General features: G+C 34.1%; 1 protein-coding gene across 1 annotated transcript; it reads right to left on the bottom strand.

Annotated features, from left to right (window-relative positions):
* Positions 1 to 4,891: 4,891 nt before the first annotated feature.
* Positions 4,892 to 15,474, bottom strand: LOC110817341 (T-complex protein 11). Its single transcript, XM_022045836.2, has 11 exons — positions 15,009 to 15,474; positions 13,755 to 13,879; positions 11,481 to 11,925; positions 11,252 to 11,367; positions 10,231 to 11,011; positions 9,177 to 9,587; positions 8,620 to 8,808; positions 8,291 to 8,518; positions 6,908 to 7,247; positions 6,499 to 6,682; positions 4,892 to 5,541 (listed from the first exon to the last, which is right to left on the bottom strand). Exons 1-11 carry the CDS (start codon positions 15,198 to 15,200, stop codon positions 5,076 to 5,078), a joined length of 3,477 nt encoding a protein of 1,158 aa, XP_021901528.1. The 5' UTR covers positions 15,201 to 15,474; the 3' UTR covers positions 4,892 to 5,075.
* Between the last annotated feature and the right edge of the window lie 4,545 nt (positions 15,475 to 20,019).

Raw genomic sequence — 20,019 nt, forward strand, 5'->3', positions numbered from 1 at the left:
TGAAAGTAGAATTCCATAATTAGGAAAAGCGAACCATTATTTAATATTATTTTATTAATATTTTAATATAAACCTTATCTATAGGATTAATTAATTATTATTTTAAGATTTCGATAAGGATATGTATTTATTTAAATTTAAATTAGAATAGAATTTTATTATTTAATTAATTAGGTATCTATTTTTCAATTAAATTAGAAATTAGAATATGGATAGGAATCCTAAATCCTACTCCATGTAGAAGTAGAAATTAAGACTCTATATAAAGGCCTTAACTCATGCATTGTCAACACAATCTTTTGAGAATTAATAAAATTAAGCTTTGTGCTAAGTTTTCTCTTCAAGTTCTTCCAAGTCAGGTGAATTTATCAAAGTCTTGATTGAGCCGAGGACTTGGGATCGACTTATCGAGTAAGTCTATGGTGTCTTTCTTTTCTTCGTTTTTGTTTCCCTAGTTTTCGCTTTTAATTCTATAGAGCTAAAATCACCATTCGGATTTTGAGTATTTAATTTGATTATGATGATATAATGATGCTGAAATTATTATTGCACGGAATAATTCAAAGTTTAAAAGTTATATTCTTTGCACATTAAATTGGAATACTAGAATATTTTATAACCTAAAAACAAAAACTACTACAAAATTATAATTAACCTCAATTCAAGTTTGGCAAACGGGATGAAATAATATCCTACTATTCTTTTACTGTTTGGGATCTGGTCTTGATTGTCTTGATCTGAAATGGTTAATAAGAAAAGAGTTAGCTACATTAGCTCAATAAGAATATGAAAAACCTTGCTATCAACACAGAAACCAAGGTGTTGTAGAAAACTATAAAACAATCAATGGAGCGTATATTTTTAATGAAATCCGAATGTTAATGCATCTCTGATTCGTTTTTTATTTTGAAAATATTATTATTTCTTTTCTTATTAGCAGTTTTCCAAACATAATACATTAAAATATAGCCAGAATCATGATTAAATTGCAGTAAACATGCATTCCAATAAATATGTAACCTTAGATTTTTTACTACCTCACCCAAATTAGGGTTACTTACCATTTCTATTTTCATCATATTATTTTTATTTCCACTACCAGTATCGTTGAGGGCTCATAGGGATCCCCGCTACACATGGATACATGAATATTTTCTTTGTAAATCATCAGTCGTTCCCATATCCCATCCAGTAATGGGTGCCACAATTAAAAACCATCTCATTATCCCGTCTGGTATGAGTATAATTAATTAACTCCCAACTCCATTCGGTATGGGACTTCCCAATGCCGTACGACTGAGAACACGTCCACGATGAGGTTCACCGTATATACCAAGTCCGTACACTCTTTTTTATAATACCCGGTAAGCCTTTGATTCATGTCATTAATTTACACATGTATATATTTTACTATTATCCAAACAATTAATAGCCTGTAAGACCCATACATCAAATAATATAAGAGTATGTAATCCATGTTTTGATCCTTAATAAAATCGTGAATAAAAATAAAATCGATGGCAAACTAGGATAAAATTTTCATATGATGAAATAACATAAATAATAAAACGAAATGGATAAATCAAGGCGAAACAAAATAAAATAGAATACAAGAATGAAGCGGAATGAAATAAACTAAAACAAAATAACACAAAATAGAACAAAACAGAATGGAGTAAAATATAACGATTCAAGATACGTGATTAATACATTAATTCTAGATATATATAATGAATAAAATAAAAACAGAATAGATAAACTGAATGGAAATAGAAATTGAAAGATAAATAAGTAAAGAGAACGAAGTAAAAAATAAAATAAAATAAAAAATACAAATACAAATAAAACTGATAACGACCATAAACTAAATTGATTAACTGGCTTCGTCACCAACCTATATTTAATCATCAAGTAATCACAAAATCATTTAGAATTTCCATTTATTATCAATTAAACTTTGATTTAACCATAACAAGAAAAACTTCAAGGTATTCTTATCTCAGATCGGAGGCCAAAACACTCCTCTCAATTGCTATCGTGGTAGCTCTCGACTCTCGGATATTTGAGTTTTCTTGTGGAATAAAGAAGTTTGCATTAAAGTGATGCGAAAAAAAGATGAAAGATGGTGAAAAGAAGCGAGAATACTCACCAGGGTCGATTTGGGTTCTGGCACGGCAGCGCAACCGAGCTCCACCACCTGGTTCTTCTTCCCCGACGTTCCTCTCTCTTAGTTACGTCGGATCTTAGTGGAATTATGGTCGAAACCAATTTAAAACGTAAGAAGGAAGGATTTTACGAAGAAATAAGGAAAAAATCGGGCTTATCAGCGTTGGTTAGGTCTCTGGCACAGCGTCGTCGCCTACATTCTCTTCAGTCTCCCGTACTACTTATTCTTTGGTTAGTTGTATCAGCTAGGGTTTTGGGAAGTCAGCTAAAGAGAGGTATTTATACCTCTCTTCATTTAATCTTAGTTGTCCGATCGGACTGACGTGGCGTAATGGCAACCATCCGATTAGGGCCACTTAAGAGAAATCTCAATATTCCTCTCGCACGTGATCTTCAGTGTTGGATCAGCTAGCCCCTCATATCTAAGCTGTTGATCATGCAGGCCATTGGATCGATGCGTGGTTCATTGAAGCCATTCATTCAAAATCAAACGGGCATGAATCTAAACCGTCCGTGCGCGTGGGAACAACTACGAGTCGTTCGATCCTCTTGGCACACGAATTGCCAGCATGGGCTTTCCACGTGGGAGTCTTTGTCGACCCAGCTGCCACACGGCGCGTGGCAATTTGCCACGTCATTGACTGGGCTTTCATACGACTCATTTCCTGGAATTTGTATAGTGACCTCTGGTCACTTAGAATCTCTTCAAACATGTCTATTTTTATCGTAGAATGGTCTAACTAAGAAATTTTGTTTTAAAAAAGATCTACAAATGAATTTTATTTATTATTGTTATTTTATTATAATTTAATTTATTTTTCTTATTAGTTATTATTATTATTTTAAGAAGAAATATATTTTATTATTTCAAAGTTAATTATCCTGAACTCGGGATGTTACACATTCCTAATTTTAAGGGTTGTAAATTCAATTAGAGGGAGAGATTTTAATTAGGTTGTTTGAGTTTTGAGTTAAAGTTTTGAGAGTCAAAACGATCCTCTTCGTACCCTCTCACGTCATTAACTCTCTTGAATTTCCTTATTCTCCTATTAGTATCTTAGATATTTCTCTTTTCAGTCTTTCAAAGGCCCTCCACTTCTCTAAGAGTAACAAACTTTTATAGTATTATAAAGATTAAATTAAATTTGTTTTCAGTTCTTTATATACCTTGTTGGTCCATGCCATAAGCAAGTAAACATTATATAATATAATCCAATTATTTAAAACAGCTATACTTATTCATTAGAAAACAAAATTGGAAACCCAACATTATGAGGGACTAGAATACTTACTCACTCTATTAATTGCACCTCCTCAATCCATTGAATTGAGGAAAGAAATGGGAACTTACGAAGGGATGTGCATGAATAAATATAAAAGTAATACGCATGTTTGATTAATGTTAGAGCGTGTGGAATTTTTAATTCTTCATGCTCTTCTGTCTCAAACTTGCGATGTCTCTCTTTTTAACTCTTCGAGGTTATGGAAGTAATAAAATTCATTGTCGAGTAATAGTGGCATGATTTGATTTATTCTGTGTTGTCATCATTATTCTTTTTATATTTTATTTTAAAGGATACAAATATTTATAATATATCTTCCTAAATACATAATTTAATTAGAAAATAAGTATTTATTTTTTTTATCTAATATATTTCTGATTGCTGAAACACTTGGTAATTAATTTTGCCCACCACCTCATGATAACCGATTAAATTTTAATATGCAATTAGCTTTAAAAAAATTATTCCAATTTACAGTATGATAAAATTAAATATATCACATAATCTATTTGGTTCAAAAATAATTTAATTGGTCCAAAATTTACGTTCCTACAAAATAAAACCAGAAAAAGTAAATAATTGATGAGAGAAATACAAGCATTTTTAACTTTTAAATAATATTTATTTATATTTTCAGACATATGATATAATTTTTTAGTTGTTGTATAATTTTTAAAAAATTATTTATTTTTTTTATTTTTCTCAAACTACTGAATAAGTGATTTTGTGCTATTTGCATAATTTTTTTTCCATTTATACCCTTATTCTTTTTTTGTTATGTATATTTATACCCTCATCTTATTTTAATTATATACATATATATAATGTATATAATTAAATATATACATTTATTTAATTATATTATCTTTTTTTTTTCTTTTTTATTTATTATTACTTATAATAAAGTATGAATAAAATAAATAATTTAATTAAATATACAAATATATCATCTTATCAATTTAAACAAAAACAGTTGTCATTATCATATATATTATACACAATCTTTTTAAACATAATATAACTTTATAATTAACATACTCTGTCATTACTATACAATATAATTCATTAATGAATCATCCTGATAATCATCCAAACAAAACACATCCTAAAAGATCGTGTTTAAAACAAGTTTGAAAATTAAATTTAATAAACTATTCATAAATTTGCATTTATTTTAACTAATAAATAATATAAATTAATAAAGAAATAATCAATTTTTATAAATTTTGATGTGAAATTGATAAAATTTATAATTTATAATTAGCCTAATTTAATTAACTATTGCTCAATTACAAAAATTTCAATTAGACATCCGTACAAAATACTCAATTTGATTTGTATGGTTAACTGAATAGTTAAACTAACTCGTGCACATCAAGCATGAATTAAACTAAAAAATTCTTCTGAAGCTTGTGAATTTGTATCGAACATAACCAAATAAATTAAAAAATAAAAAACTTGAATCAGAAATATCCATTACACCCAAAGTAATTTACACCATCTACAGTCTACTTAAAACTGAAACAAGGCATAGCCTTACACACTATACAATATATATACATGCGTGCATTTATTTATCAACACTTATTAGTATATTCTTCACATAAACCATGGCCTGTGAATGTATTACATTTTATCAATCAGATTTACATACCATGGCCAGTGAACACTGACTGATACAGTGGCTGCAACCACCAGCACTTCCGAAGCTTTCACCACGTTCTCACTTAGTGAACCAGCTCCAACCCGCCCAAGTGCTATTTCTGATAATTTCTTTCCACCAGCCCCACTTCCTCCAAGTACAACCCCTCTTGCAGCCAAATAAACAGCCCGAGACACCTTTTTGAACACAGGATCCTCTGCTTGTAAGCTCTTAGCTACCAACCTTCTTACTAAGTTCTTCCTTGATTGAAGTTTCTCACCATCCCCAAGGAAACCACTGATAGTGTCGACAATTTCTTCAACACCCACATCTTCCACGGAGTCCAAAAGCTCCATGAGTTGTTTGCTGCATTTTGATATGATGCTTTCCATTTCCGCTGGATTATCCACTACTCTTTCACTCAATAAAATTTGCCGACAAACAAGAATGCTGCAATTGAAATCACCAAATCAGAGAATAGGTATCAGTTAACCCCTAATACATTTAGGAATTTAAACCCTGTTTCCCAAATGAAGATTATGTGGTACTTGTAAAGAGTACAAACATCCGATAAATACATACAGCTGCAATATATGAACATAGCTTTTTTTAAGCTTACAGTGGCTATAGAAGCAATAATTCTCAACTCTTCAGCAGAAGATCATGCTATTTTATAGTTTCCTAACCAAAGAATATTTTGTCCCTCGGGCATTTCCTATCCAATTGGGGCAAGAATTCATTTACACACCTCTGGAAGCAATGTGGCTTTTGAACACGTTTATCTTGCCACATAAGCACTCTTAAGTTTCGTCCGGAAAGAGGCTCGGTAAGAGTAAGGATGAAACTTTCCAACTCAAGTTAACAAAAAATTTTTACTACTTCAGCATATCATACTACATTATTAAAACACCGGTTACAACTGAACAACAAGAAGTTGCATAAGTTTAGTCCAAACAAATGGTACCCAAGTCCACTACCCAACTTATCAATCTATGTAGTTCTTGGAGTTCAATAACAGTGGAAGGAACTAGTAATGTTGCTAAAATGTGATTTATTAAAATTTTCATCTGTCTGCTCTAGTTCAAAGTGCTTAAATCTGCCAAGATTGTGTCAACCATGAAAATAGCATAGTGAGACAAGAACTAAGTCAAGAAAAAGAAGGTATTCACATCAATAAATACATACCCACAGCAGATGCACACATGTTAGTGTCTTTGTCAGAGAGAAAGACAGTAACATAAAAACATACCCACAGCAGATGCACGCATGTTAGTGTCTTTGTCAGAGAGAATACTATGCACGTGCAATAGATAGTGTGTGTGTGTGTGTGTGAGAGAGAGAGAGAGAGAGAAAGAGAGAGAGAGAGAGAGAGAGAGAGAGAGAGTGAAGGACAAAAGTGGACATTACCTAGTGGATGTTACAATAATCTTCTGAATTTGGGCCTGAACGGACCTCAACCTTGAGAAGTTAAGGAAAAATGTTTCAGGCAGAATTTCTGGTGTTATACCAGATATTTCAGTCACTAATTTAAGCAAGCCAAGCCTCACTAACAAATCGATTATTTCACCACTGCATTCTGGCTTTTGACCACCTGCTCCAAAACAGAAAAACAAGAGCCTAAGTGTTAAACATGAAAATAGGTAGGGCAAATGGCACATATTATCTGGAAGGTGAATAAGTTAGTTTCCACAAACTTCTGTTTATTTGGGATTCTTAAATCAGAATTATACACCTCCCCTTTTGGTTGATATGCATGATCTTTGTTCTCAGCTAAGCAAACAGAAGATATGTATATGATTAGTCTGAAGGTGCAAACCTGTAGCGTTTTTGGCAGCAAGAGATGAAACAGACATCTCATTTGTTCTGAAAAAAAAGCTTCCACCAGTTTTGAGCACGGTGGAAGGTAGAAGCCCTTGAGATGAACTTTCCTCGTTCAGCAAAGTTGAGAGCATATTAGTGTGTTCCTCCCATTCCAGATTTCTACAGTTCCACACAGAGGAAAGCCACCGCAAAGTCAGTGGTAAAGAAGTGTACGCACCAGCAGGAGGTCCAAAACGATTAGTGAAAGCATTTTGAAGGTATTCCAAAGCAGCCGGCCCTTTTAACAAAGGCTCCAAGATTCTTATACGTGCCTTGCTTATCTCTCGCTTCAGAGCCTGTTAAAGGGGGAGAAACATGCACACAAATATGGATAATAAGGCGGATGCAAACAGGAGATCTATGTTTATATGTGTTTGATATAGAGAGAGAGAGAGAAAGATTTTCTACTGAGAACCAAATTCAGCACAAAGTACATGGATGTAAATGAAACCAATACATGTTAGTTCATACCAAATGAGACTCCTCATTTTTATGTAGAAGTTACTCCAATATATGACCGACATACTTATAATATCCCCGATGGTGCAACATTTGAAAGAATTTCATAGTATAGTAAAAACTTCTTTTTTTTAAAAATATCATCACAAATTATACGAATTATTTGATAGACAATAAACTAATCATAATTTACATATTTGATGCATAAATAAATTAATTACATTTATATCTCAAATTCCATAACCATGGATTTGTGTTTCTACGTGTTAAGAAATGAATCACTAAGACACCTCGCTTAGATATGGAATTAACTTGGAATTCAATTACTTTTTCCTTTCAAATTTCTATCATAAATGTATGGTATTCATATTCCTATTCTATGGGAATTGAAAATTGAAATAAACTTTGTTCATCAAAACCCTACCATAATCCTAGCAAAGAAAGCAAACGTGGAACTACAACATTTGCTATAGCCAAAACAAGAAGAATTAGATTCGTATTTGACCGTAAGTATTTTCCATCAGTAACTGCAGATGGAACAAGCAATTTAAAGTTAATTTCGACTTTAATAAGATGTTTTAACAGCATTTTGCAAGGTGTGGAGAAAGCTTAGATATCAATGAATTGTAAAGATATCAACAAGACCCTCCACGAACTCTTTCCTGTTATGAATAAAATAGGAAATGTAAATAAAAGAAAACCGTGGTTATATTGTAGGATTAAAATCTCGTTAATGAGTCCATCCAAATGAATTTTTAAATACTGAGTTAGAAAGTGAAAGCTTTCCACAACTGAACAGTCACAGCCCAGCATAAGTGCCTAATTATGATTAAATTTTGAAGACAGGGAATAAGTCCAAGGCAAGAAATGTCAGAAAAACCTGAATTTGCTCCATGACAAAGCGCAAACCCCTGATCATTGCAGTAACATGCGAGCTGCTTGACAAATGGCCAGCTTGACATATTTCCGCTAACTCCTCCAACAACTTCTGGTGAGCAGCCTTCATTTCATCATCATTTGCTGGAGAAGAAAGTTTTTGTAAGGTTACCAATGCAAACCCCAGAATCTTCCCCAGATAATCAAGGTCCAAGTTGCCAGATTTCAGCACCTGAGAAAGAAAACAATGAATAATTAAAACTGAACTAGTATTTGCAGATAAATTCGATTAGTAATTACTGCTGTACATGATATAATTGAAAGGGGCACTACCTGACAGAGAATTTCCAGGTCAATAGCTTCAGTTATCTCTGCTTTCCAGCTCTGTGGAGCCATGTCACAAATTTCATCTCTCACTTCTCTAACAAGTTTAATAACCTTGTCATAGTTTGGCTTATCCCTTTTTACAGATTCCATGATGCTGTCCCAGAATGCTTTTTCCATTGTCTCTCTTATCTTTTCCTGGAAAATGAAGAACATATTTATCAGCATTTAAGGTTATAAATAATCAACTGAAACCCAGATTGAACAGCTTATGCTTTGCTTTTGAAGCTAGGTGGCATTCCATCATTGTTCACAAATTTGGTTACACAACTCATAAATTACATAAATAGTTCATTATTGGACAATGGTTGTCAAGGGAATGGGAAGGTAAGAAGTCATAAAGCTGTTAATAACTTTTATACTTATGCGATCCCCAAGCTCGGTAACCACCCACATAAAGCTTTGATTGCAAAACTTATGCAGAAGACATATTTCAAGATCATCAAGTCCTTCTAGGAACTCTGCTTATTTGAACCAAGAAGCTATAATGACAAAAGAGCACAAACCTTAATACTGTTCTGATCACCATTGACATTGTAGCTATCAATAAAAGGAAGGTGCTCGTGGAGAAACTCATTCACAATCAATTCATTCTCTTTTGCTGCACTTTTAGAAATAGATGCAGTTGATGGAGGTTTATCATCTTCCTTGAATAGAGAACGAACAACACAGCTCGGCTTCTCAATAGACTCCTCAAGAGTACCATCTGAGCTGCTAGCAATACAAGAAACAGGAGGCAAGCTAGCTGGGCTTTGAGATATAAAGTGCTCAGTAGGTGACCCTACTGGCACTCTACCATTCTTTTCTTGGAAGTATTTAGACCTTGTTTCAGCTAGAGCACATTCCATTCTTTCAACACCTGCAACCCCACTCAAATGTTGCACTTTTTCCCTTAGTAACTTCTGATCTTCTGTTACCTGCATTAATAATTTTTAAAAATAAGGTGAAAAACCAATATTAGAAGGCAAAATGGTCCATTTATTTAATTAAGGATTCTTTTTTGAAAAATTAAAAATAATTTTCCTTATTACCACAAACTAGACTGCAAAGCTCCTTCCTATATATGGATTGTTACTAAACTAGACAAAGGTAATAATAAACAATAGCACCAAGATTTAAGTGGCTAACTATAATAGCCTTCTGTAATCTTGAAAGAAAGTTCGGCAAATTACAAGGTGCATTTTCACCGTGATGCATTTTCAGAATCTCCATTGATGGACAAAGCAAATTTTTTTAGGGTAAAGAAAATTTCTTTGAAACATAAAAATATAACTATCTAATATACATGCTGAATTCAGCAGCCGGCGGCACCCTAGTACACAGAATATCCCCATCGAAAGAAGAAAACAACAAAATGCTAGTCAAATGCATAAATATAAAAATATATTTTTAAATATCAGATTGTTAACAAATTTGAGATAATCCGAAATTTTTTAGCAAAACTTGAGAAATATGCAAAAATAAGCAAATCAGTGAATGTTCGCTCTTTGTATGCTTAAATATCTTTATAATGCAAGTCTTATTCAGAAAATTTTATCATGAAGGGCCTAAAGATAGGACCTGCTTTTGAATTGCTTTCATATCATGTGTAAGACCATTGCTATCTCCTTCTGGAGTCAACTTGCATTTCTGAATCATAGAGAGCTCAAGCTGGCAAGCAGCTCTCACCAAATCATCCTGCAACAATTTAGCATCCTTAACCTTCCAAACTACAAAACAATTTAGGTAAGAGCACCACATCTTGTCAAATATCGCAAGCTGCAACTTGAAAGTGCAACGTTTTGGGACCGAAGAATCTGATTCTTCATCAGTACTCTGAACAGGACCCTCTAAAATAATTTTAATCAACAACTCAAGCTCACGGACAAATTTTTCTGCAACTTTGGCCAGAGCAGCCTCTTGCTCGCCTTGACCACTGAACACTGCATCTGGATGACCCAAGATCATGTATGCAGAAAGAACTATTCTCACTGGATACCTAGACATTTTAGCTGGAGATTTTGTCATATCCTTAACAGACCCCACTTTCCTTGCCCCTCTGCTCCTCATAGAAGGCCTTGGAGTAGTCCTTCTCCTAGGGGTAGCAACTCTCTTGAGCAGGTGATCAATGTTATCCAAACTTGAAGATTGGTTTGTAGCAGCAAAAGCCTTGGAGACTCTGAAGCGGCTCTCAAGACGGTCAAGCAAACTTTTCACAGTTTGGAGGGTGGTATTTGATTCAATCAAAACAGCAAGCTGCTCAAATGGCATTGACTTGATGCAGTTCTCATTTATTTTCAGGGCATCATAAGCTTTTGCCAAGTTTAAAGTAGTTTTCTTCAACAGAAACTGCTGCCAGCACCTAACAGAGTGCAGAAGTATTAAGCAAAATCAAATATCTAGTGTTAACTATTTACCTTTGCATCATATATTATGTTTGCAAACTAAGAATTCCAGTCTCTTTTCCTATTTCAGACTCCAATAAAGGAAAAAGAAAATACCAAAGCATATATGACATATAAGGACTTAAATAGAGGTCCATGACAATGGGCAAGATATATATTCGTGAAACTCCCTAGTAGGACAAGATAGTATTGACTACCTTGCTAATTTTCTGGAGAGAATGTCAGCCTCTTTGTCATTCCTATTCTGGTTCAATCTAACAGAATTATGCAGTCTTCCTCTTTGCCTCAAAAACTCTGCTCTTTGGCTCTTTGCCTAATTTATAACAATTCAGTGGGGAGGATACAGTATCAAAAATTTCATTCATATAAAATATTATTAACTTAAAAAGAAAAAAATTTCTATTAGACATAAAATAACATGCATACCCTTTGTAGTCTATCTTCCAGCTGATCCCTCATTCTCCTTCTCTCAATCTCACGTTGGTGAGAGACAGACTTAGCAACACGCCGCACCTTCAACACCCTAGCATGTGCCTTCTTCTTCTCTGCTTCTAGCAAACCTAATCGTTTCTTCTCAGCAGCTATACGTTTTTGGTGAATTGCTGCACGCACACGCTCCTTATACTTGCTCTCACGAGTCATCCTTCTCAACATTGACTGGGATGACCTCTCCTTTAATGTGGCCCTTCTCTGACTGTAAGCCTTTAGAATAAGCATTCTGTTTTCCTCTGCTTGCTGAACTCGCGACTCCACTTTTGTTCCAAGCTTCTCCCGCTCCCTTTCAAAACGTTTCTCTACCCCCATTTTAGCTGCTTGCCGTAACTCATCTAACCTAGCTAGACGCATTTGAGCCTTAGCCAAAATGCTCAACCTGTCATTTCAAGAACATATGAATCAAGAGTGGCTGCAGTTGAACTTACAAGTAAATATAATTTCTAGTTCTAACTTTCTAAAATTGAATTTGATACCCATTACATATAGAGGGTGCTTGGTTTACTTATTCTTTTGTGAAAAGAGAGCTAATAACTTCTAAAAGCTTAAATTCTGGGACGTGTTTAACGATCAGAAGAGCTTATAAGTTGGACTTTTATAAGCTCTTCCAACAGCTTATCTTGAAAAACTTATGTCACGTTCCCATCTCTCCCTATCACTTGCTAATTATTATTTCACCCTAAAAAGTAAAAGGATGATGAGTATCTCACAATTTCTTTTCCTTTTAATCTACGTCCCTTAATCCAAACATAATGTAAAATATTTAAAGTCCTCATCTTTTCTTTGATTTTCTCCCCAATTTCGAGGAGTAGAAAATTTTAGAATTTTACCTGTTTTGGTAAACGTCGGTATGAATACAGAGAAAAGAAATTAATGGCTTTTTAGAAAAGAAAGAAAAATTATTTCCCTTGTTAGGATAACTAAAATCTGAAGAAGTAAAGGCAATTATTATTATCCTATTTTGTTTGATTTAGCTTTATAAAAGAAACTAAAAGATTAGTTATTGAGAAATAGTTAATAACATTGATAATCAATAAAAAGACAAGGTTGTAAATAAAATAAAAATTTCTCCTAAAATCTTTAGGTTATTTCTTCTCTCCAATTTGGAGGAATAGAATATTAGAGTTATAAGGAAAAAGGAGGGATGCTAACAATCATTCCCTTTGCTAAGTCAGTAATTTTTTATTCAAATAAGAGAAAGTAAGGCGAGTATTCCTTCGTTTCATCCATTTCCGCCATTTTCCTCAATCCAAACATAACGTAAAAAAAGGACAGATGCTGACTATCTATCTCTTTCCTTTACTAATTCTTACTTTTTACCCAATTTTTTTTTAAAAAAGAAGGGTATGCATCCTATCCTTTCTTTCCTTTACCCACTTCCCTTAATCCAAACATAGTGTAATACTCTGTTCAAAGAAAATGAGAAAGTGAAAAATTAAAAAATATATATTATATTTGGATTGAAGGAAGTGGATGGAAAAGAAACCAACTGGTGGGATCCTCACCATCCTTTCTCCTTTTTCCTCCAGATCAGGAGAAAATGAGGGGAAGGAAAAGGACTTCAAGATTTTCACGAAATAGTTTATATATTATCCTTGCTAATTAATTAACTTGATTCTATACTAAAGTAAGAGTACTGTTCACTATTTTTCCAAACAAAATATTACAACACTTCTTCCTTAACTTTTTTTTTTCCAATTTTTAGTTATCCAAACAAGAAAAACACTTATTTCTCTTTTCTCTAAATATCACTCTTTTCCTTTTATTTCCTTTCATCTTCCTTCCTTTACTAATATTTACTCAAACATAGTTTTAAAACATGGAGAAATGTTGAATATTCCTCTCTTTCTTTTATTAATTACTATTATTTTATCCAAACAACAGAAATGAGGGATGAGCATCTCATTCTTTCCTTTACCTTCTTTTCCCACCACTCCCTCAATCCAAACATGGTGCACAAATTAGAAAATTGGAAGAAGACTGAAGCAACCATGACTAAATGCAAAATACTTGATATTGCTGAGGGATAAGAGTTAGGAATACACCTCCCCCACCCCCCTCCAACAAATAAATATAGTACAGGAGATGCATGGAAGCATATCTTTAATATATGAGAACCAAAATTTAAAAAAGAATGAATAGAAACTGAGGAAATTTGACAGCTAAGTATATTCTAGGATATTAATTATTTAATATGAATAGCTTTACCTTTTGCGTTCAGCAGCTTGAAGCCTCGCCTCAAGGCGCTGGCCAAGGTCTTCCTCATGAGAAAAGGACCGTGAGGGGCTTCTTGGCTTTGCCCGTGCCTTGGTTGACACATTTTCATAGAATTGCTGCATTCAGGGAAAAGAATTATAATTCGAGTATAACTAGTTCTGATAAACCGACTCCATGGAAACAAGAAAACGTTACAACTGAAGATAGACCATCAAGTAAACTCAAAGATAAACCATTAACCATCCAATGCCACTCTAGGACAACCAGCATACTATCTGAAAAAAAAACTCCCGGAAAGAACCGAGGAGAAACAGTAGTTCCAAAGAAAATAAAAACACAAATGAGAATCAGTCCTCCATCAACCCGGTAAGCATGAGATAGATAGAGAAAGAGTGCAAGAGAAAGAAAAAGATAGAGGCCACTATGTTAAAAGGGCAAGGCAGAAGTACAAAACTATCGACCCTCCACCTTCTACCTAACACGAAAAATAACCTTCCAAATAAAGATTTAAATGTTACCCCCAAAGGAAAGATTTAACGCCACCCAGAAATCTGAAAAAGAAAAGGTAAGCAAACTTAAAATTTAATCAAACTAAGTTCCGCTATAAAGAGGTTTAGGAAAGCTAGTTTCAGAGAACAAACAAAAGAAACACAGAACATTCAAATTCTTGTTTATTCTGCATGCCTCCATGGCAAACACCAAACATTTAAGAGGAAGAAAACACACACACAGACGTACAGGCAAACAAGAACATAACCCCTATATACTTTATCGGTAAGAGGAAAAGGAGGAGAAGCATTCCCAGTTTGGTTATTGAGAAGCAAAAGAAAGTAGAACTTCAAGTGATCAAACATCAGATTTAAATTAAGTATACTATATGTAAAACTTCCAACCAAACATTTTCTAGAAATCACTCTAGACTCCAATTCAACCTCTCCAGTAATAAGACCAAAAATTTAAAAAACAAATTCTGGCAAAAACAGTTGAAACCAAAAACAACTAAAAGCTATAAAAGAAATTATGTCGTCTATTAACTTCAATTTGAATTTTTAATCAAGATTACAGTAATTATCTCTTCAATTATATTTATGAATAAAGAAATCAAACGCAAAAAAAAACTCAAATTTCCTTTTAGTTAGTTTTTTTTTTTTTCCAATAGTTCAATTTATCAGAAACCAAATAAAATCTGACATGCAAACTAATTTTAAACAAATAAAAAAATTTGAAGCAAAAAAGAGGCCTAACCTGTCTGCGAAGATCCGCGTGTCGAAGCTTGGCTTCGATTTTTTCAACAGTACTGGGTGCCTTGTTACACTCCATTAGAAGCCTTTTCTTTATCCTCGTCGGCACCCTTGGCGGAGACGAGAGTGACGTCGTCTCATCGGGTGCAAAATCAAAAGCAATTGCAATCGCTCTTCCCATCCCCGACGACTCCATGATCACAGCAAAAACGATGTAATCACTAAAAGCACACGTAAAACTATTTATGCACAAGATAAGCGTGATGATCTTCTTCAAATATATTTTGAGAAAATACTTGGACAATGAAAAGAGAGAAAATGAATGGAATTGCAGAGGAGAGAAGATGAAGAAATGAAAAGGGTTAATTGATTGAAGATGAGAGAATTGGAGAAGAAGAAAGGCTGCGTGTTGAAGAGAGTTTGGTTTGGTTTGGTTTGGTTTTGGTTTTGGTTTTGGTTTTGGTTTCGGTATCTGCTTTTTTGGTTTTGGTTCGGAATTCTGGTTCGGTTGCTTTTAAATTCAATGTGATGTGAAGAAGAAGTGTAATTTGCTTGCCCTACCTATCCGGGTATTTTCCACGTCAGTGGTTGGTCCCACAGTACAGCTTTTGTTATTTATGAAATGACATAAATACCCCTGGGAATTTGTGAAATGATCTCAGTTCTCCCAGTTTGACGCGTTCCTACAGAAATTTAACATGTGAAAAACAAGAATAAAAAAGAAAATATAACTATTATACAAAAAGCAATTTCTTGGCTGTCATATTTTTTTTTTATTTTTAGGTATTCATAAATTTACATCTCACTTACTCAAACTTTTCAGATAAACACTGACTCATACCTTGAAAAAATTTACGCGTGTTGAACTAATAAAAAAAATGCGAAGAAATAAAATATTATAAGGCCGAATATTTTTTACCTTAGCCTCCAAAATGATTTTTGGATCTAATTTCAATGTGACGGGTTTATGAATTTGTAATTTATAACTCCTCTCTCTTGCCCTATTAACCAAAATAGTATTGTTATTTTTTCATATAACAAGTTTATGAAGTCTTTTAGATCCTAGCTTAAACCTGAGGCCCATTCTCGTAACCTTCGTCTTTTTTAGATTGAGATGTAGCCTTTTATTGAACTTTTCTTACGTAAACTATAACGACCCAAAATTTAATTAATTAATAAAATATAAACAGAAACAATTAAAAATTTAGAGTTTACATTTTTTATACAATTAAAACATAATATCCAATAGAGTCATGAGAATGTTCTTTAAAGAAAATTAAAATAACGTAAATAAAAATGTAACTAAAAACTTATAGGGTCAACCTCTACAGCGTAATTAGTGGAAAACGGAATGCAACCTTAAATCGCTAACTTTCTGACTATTTAGAATCTGAATCTTGATTGTCCTGATCTTAAATGATTAAAAAAGGAAAATAAGTTACATTATCTCAGTAAAAATATCAACACTTAACAACTGAAATAGAAAATTAAAGGTTGATAAAAATCGCAAAACAATCAATGGAGCTATTTTCTTTTTAAGGTAAATTCATTTAATTTTAAAAATGTTAGTTTCGTACTCATCTTTTAGGTTCTCAAATACGCCTTGTGAACGCAAGAATCAATACAGTAATTCATTAGACATTCTAAGAAATAACAATAATCAAACTTTACCTTTTTACTTGTTTACCGGTGTCTCTAGGGATCCATAAGAGTTTTTTCTATACATGGACCTAATATCCAATCTACTAAATAATCAGTCGTCTTCATACCATGTTCGGTAAGGGACGCCAAATGTACCACTGACTCAATACCCCGTTCGATATGAGTGTGAACAAATACCTCCCAACATCTTCCGATATGAGACTTGTCAGCCATATTCGATTGAGGTAATGTCCATGGTAGGGTTCGCCTTATATACTAAGTCCGTACACCCTTTTCCATGACACCAGGTAAGCCTTCCATATATATATCCTCATCATCAACCAACCATCAATTTCATATAAGATTTTTATTTCATAATTACGGGACAATATGACGGCAATCAAACAAACAATATAAGTTGATACTTTAATAACTAAGAAAAATATAGTTAGGAGATTTATTTTAGATCAATCAACTGATAGGGATAAAATGGTTACGTAAACTAACAACTAAAAAGGCAATTAAAATTAATAAATTAAAGCTCTGATGTAACAGTAAGCAATTAAGACAATATAAAAACAAAAATATAACATAGATAAATTATACACTGACCAGTTACCAGCTCTATTAGTGACCTATATTTAATAAATAAAAAATTATTAATATTCTAAAATTTCACCATTTATTATTATTTAAGCTTTGATTAATCGTAACGAAAGAAATGGTGAGATATTCTTACCCTAAATCAGTGTTTGAAACATCGCCTTTTTCACTGCAGTTTCTGGTGGTTCTTGGATCTCTTGAATTTTTTCTGCAAAAATTGAAAACACGCGTTGCATATATCAAAATACCCAAAAAAATGTCAAAAATAAGAATTTTATAATTTTTCAACCAGTTTAGGGTTCCGGCACGACGACGCCGCCGTGCTCCGGTGCCGGCTCCGCTACCTACAGCGATGTCTCCTCTAGGTCTGGCTAATTTTGGCCAGTCCTATGCGAAAACCTGCAAAATTCGAGATTAGGTGGCCTTTGTTGGCCAGAAAAAGGGAAAATCCAAAGCTTACCGGCAGGGTGATTTTTTTTATGCGACCTCTCCGCCATTTCTCCCTTGCGGTTGGGGGTTTTCTTCAATCGTCCTACACCAGAAAAAAGTTAGGAATTCAATTATCAAAAAATATAAGGAAATAGGAAGGGGATTCGGGCTCACCGAAGGGGTTTTGGGTTATGGGTGCGGTGGTTCAGCCAAGCTCCACCTCAGTTTTTTGCTTCTTTTTTGGTTTTTCGTCGCCGATATGCGTGTGGGGAGGCTTAGAATCGAATTTCGAAGCGAAAGAAAAAACAAACTCACCTCCCCAGTGTCAGCAGAGGCTCTGGTGCAGTAGTGACAATGGTTGGTTTTCCTTCCGGCCACCTTTTTCTTCTTCTCCAATAGGATTGGTTACGGTTAGGGTTAAGAATTCTGGGGAAGAGGAGTTTATTAAATACTCATCTTCATTAAATCAAGATCATTCGTTTGAGGAGACGTGGCTCATTCCCAACCATTGGATCAATCTTATATAGGGAATGAATCTAGGTTGCAACATCAGATTGATCAGGGTCATTCGATTGTGCTTGAGAAGGAAACGGATCTAAACCGTCCGTGCGCGCGGGAGTAGATCTGGTCCGTCAGATTAGTTAGTACGCAGATCACCCGTGTGGATGCACGTCCGCGTGTCTGCCACGCGGCGCACGATGATTGGTGGCATTACTGACGTGGCAGTCCTACGTGGCCCGTTTTCTGTTATTTGCACTTTTGCCCCAATTTTCTAATTTTCTTTTTAAATAGACCTTTTTTTATTTTCAGTTTGGCCTTAACTTTTGAAAATTATTTTCAAATACACCCAAAGCAAAGCACAATTTTCTTCAAAATTTCAAATAAAAATTAAAAATTAAATTTTTTAAATTTCTTTATTAGTATAATTTGTTTATTGCATGCCTAAATCTTGAGTCCGGGTGTTACAACTCTCCCCTTTAAGAAAATTTAATCTCCCAAATTTGTTGCTCTATCACTAGTCAAATAATTGAGGGTATTGAGCCCTGAAGTCTGATTCTAACTCTCAAGTAGCCTTGTCCTACGAGTGATTCTGTCATAGGATCTTGATAAAGAAAATTTCTCTATTGTGAAGCACTCTGCTCTTCCGATCCAAAATACTAACCGGTACCTTCTCGTATGATATATCTTCTTGGAGTGGGAGTGGCTCATAAAACAAGACATGTGAGGAGTCAAGATTGTACTTGCGTAGTATACACACATGAAATACATTATGTAATCTGAATAGTTCTGGAAGTAGTGGTAGTTTGTAGGCGGATGTCTCAATCCTGTCCAAGATCTCAAAGAGTCTGATGAACTGGAGATTCAACTTCTCTCTCTTTCCAAACCTATTGATACCCTTAAAGGGGGTGACCTTAAGGAACACTCAATTGCCCTTCTCTAATTTTAAATCTTTCATTCGGGTGTCCGCATAACTTTTTTATCTACTTCTAGGTTGTTTGGAAGTTCTTCCTTATTTTAACTATCTTCGTTATGGTCTAATTTATAAGTTCTGAACTAATTAATTTTCTATCACCCACCTCTTCCCAACAGATCGACGATCTACAGGGTCGGCTATATAATGTATCATACGGGGTTATGATGATTGTTATTGTAGGCGAACTCTATCAGGGGTAGGTGGCCATCCCAATGCCCCCCAAAATCTAGAACACAAGTACTGAGCATATCCTCCAGTGTTCAAATGGTTCGTTCTAATTGTTTATATGTCTGAGAGTGAAACGCAGTGCTAAGAGATAGTTTTGTCCCCATTACTTGCTGAAAACTTATCCAAAACAGAGAAGTGAACTTGGGGTCCATATAGTCTGACTATCTCCCAAATATAGATTCTAACTAACTTGTCCAAGGGACTAGTCATTCTAATGGCCAAAAAATTAGAGAACTTAGTGAGTCAGTCAATAATTACCCAGATTATATCATGCCCCGAGTGTGCCCTAGACACTCTTGTTATAAAATCTATGGTGATATATTTCCACTTCCATTGCAGGATTAGTAATTGTTGAAGTAGCCCACATGACTGTTGATGTTCTGCCTTGACCTATTGACAAACAAGGCACTTGGAGATGAAATCGACAATTTTCCTTTTTTTTCCATTCCACCAGAATCGGAGTCGCATGCTTTGGTACATCTTACTACTTCCCGGATGCATGGTGAATCTTGAACTGTGAGCCTCTATCATGATATCCTTTTTCAGTTTACTATCATTTGGAACACATACCCTTCCATGAATATGACAACCCATCAGCAGAGACTCAAAATTCTAAATCTAAACATTGTTCTGTATCCTT

Source organism: Carica papaya, chromosome 2 (assembly GCF_054855325.1).
Source record: "Carica papaya isolate Zhongbai chromosome 2, ASM5485532v1, whole genome shotgun sequence".
In the NCBI taxonomy this organism is placed as follows: Eukaryota; Viridiplantae; Streptophyta; class Magnoliopsida; order Brassicales; family Caricaceae; genus Carica; species Carica papaya.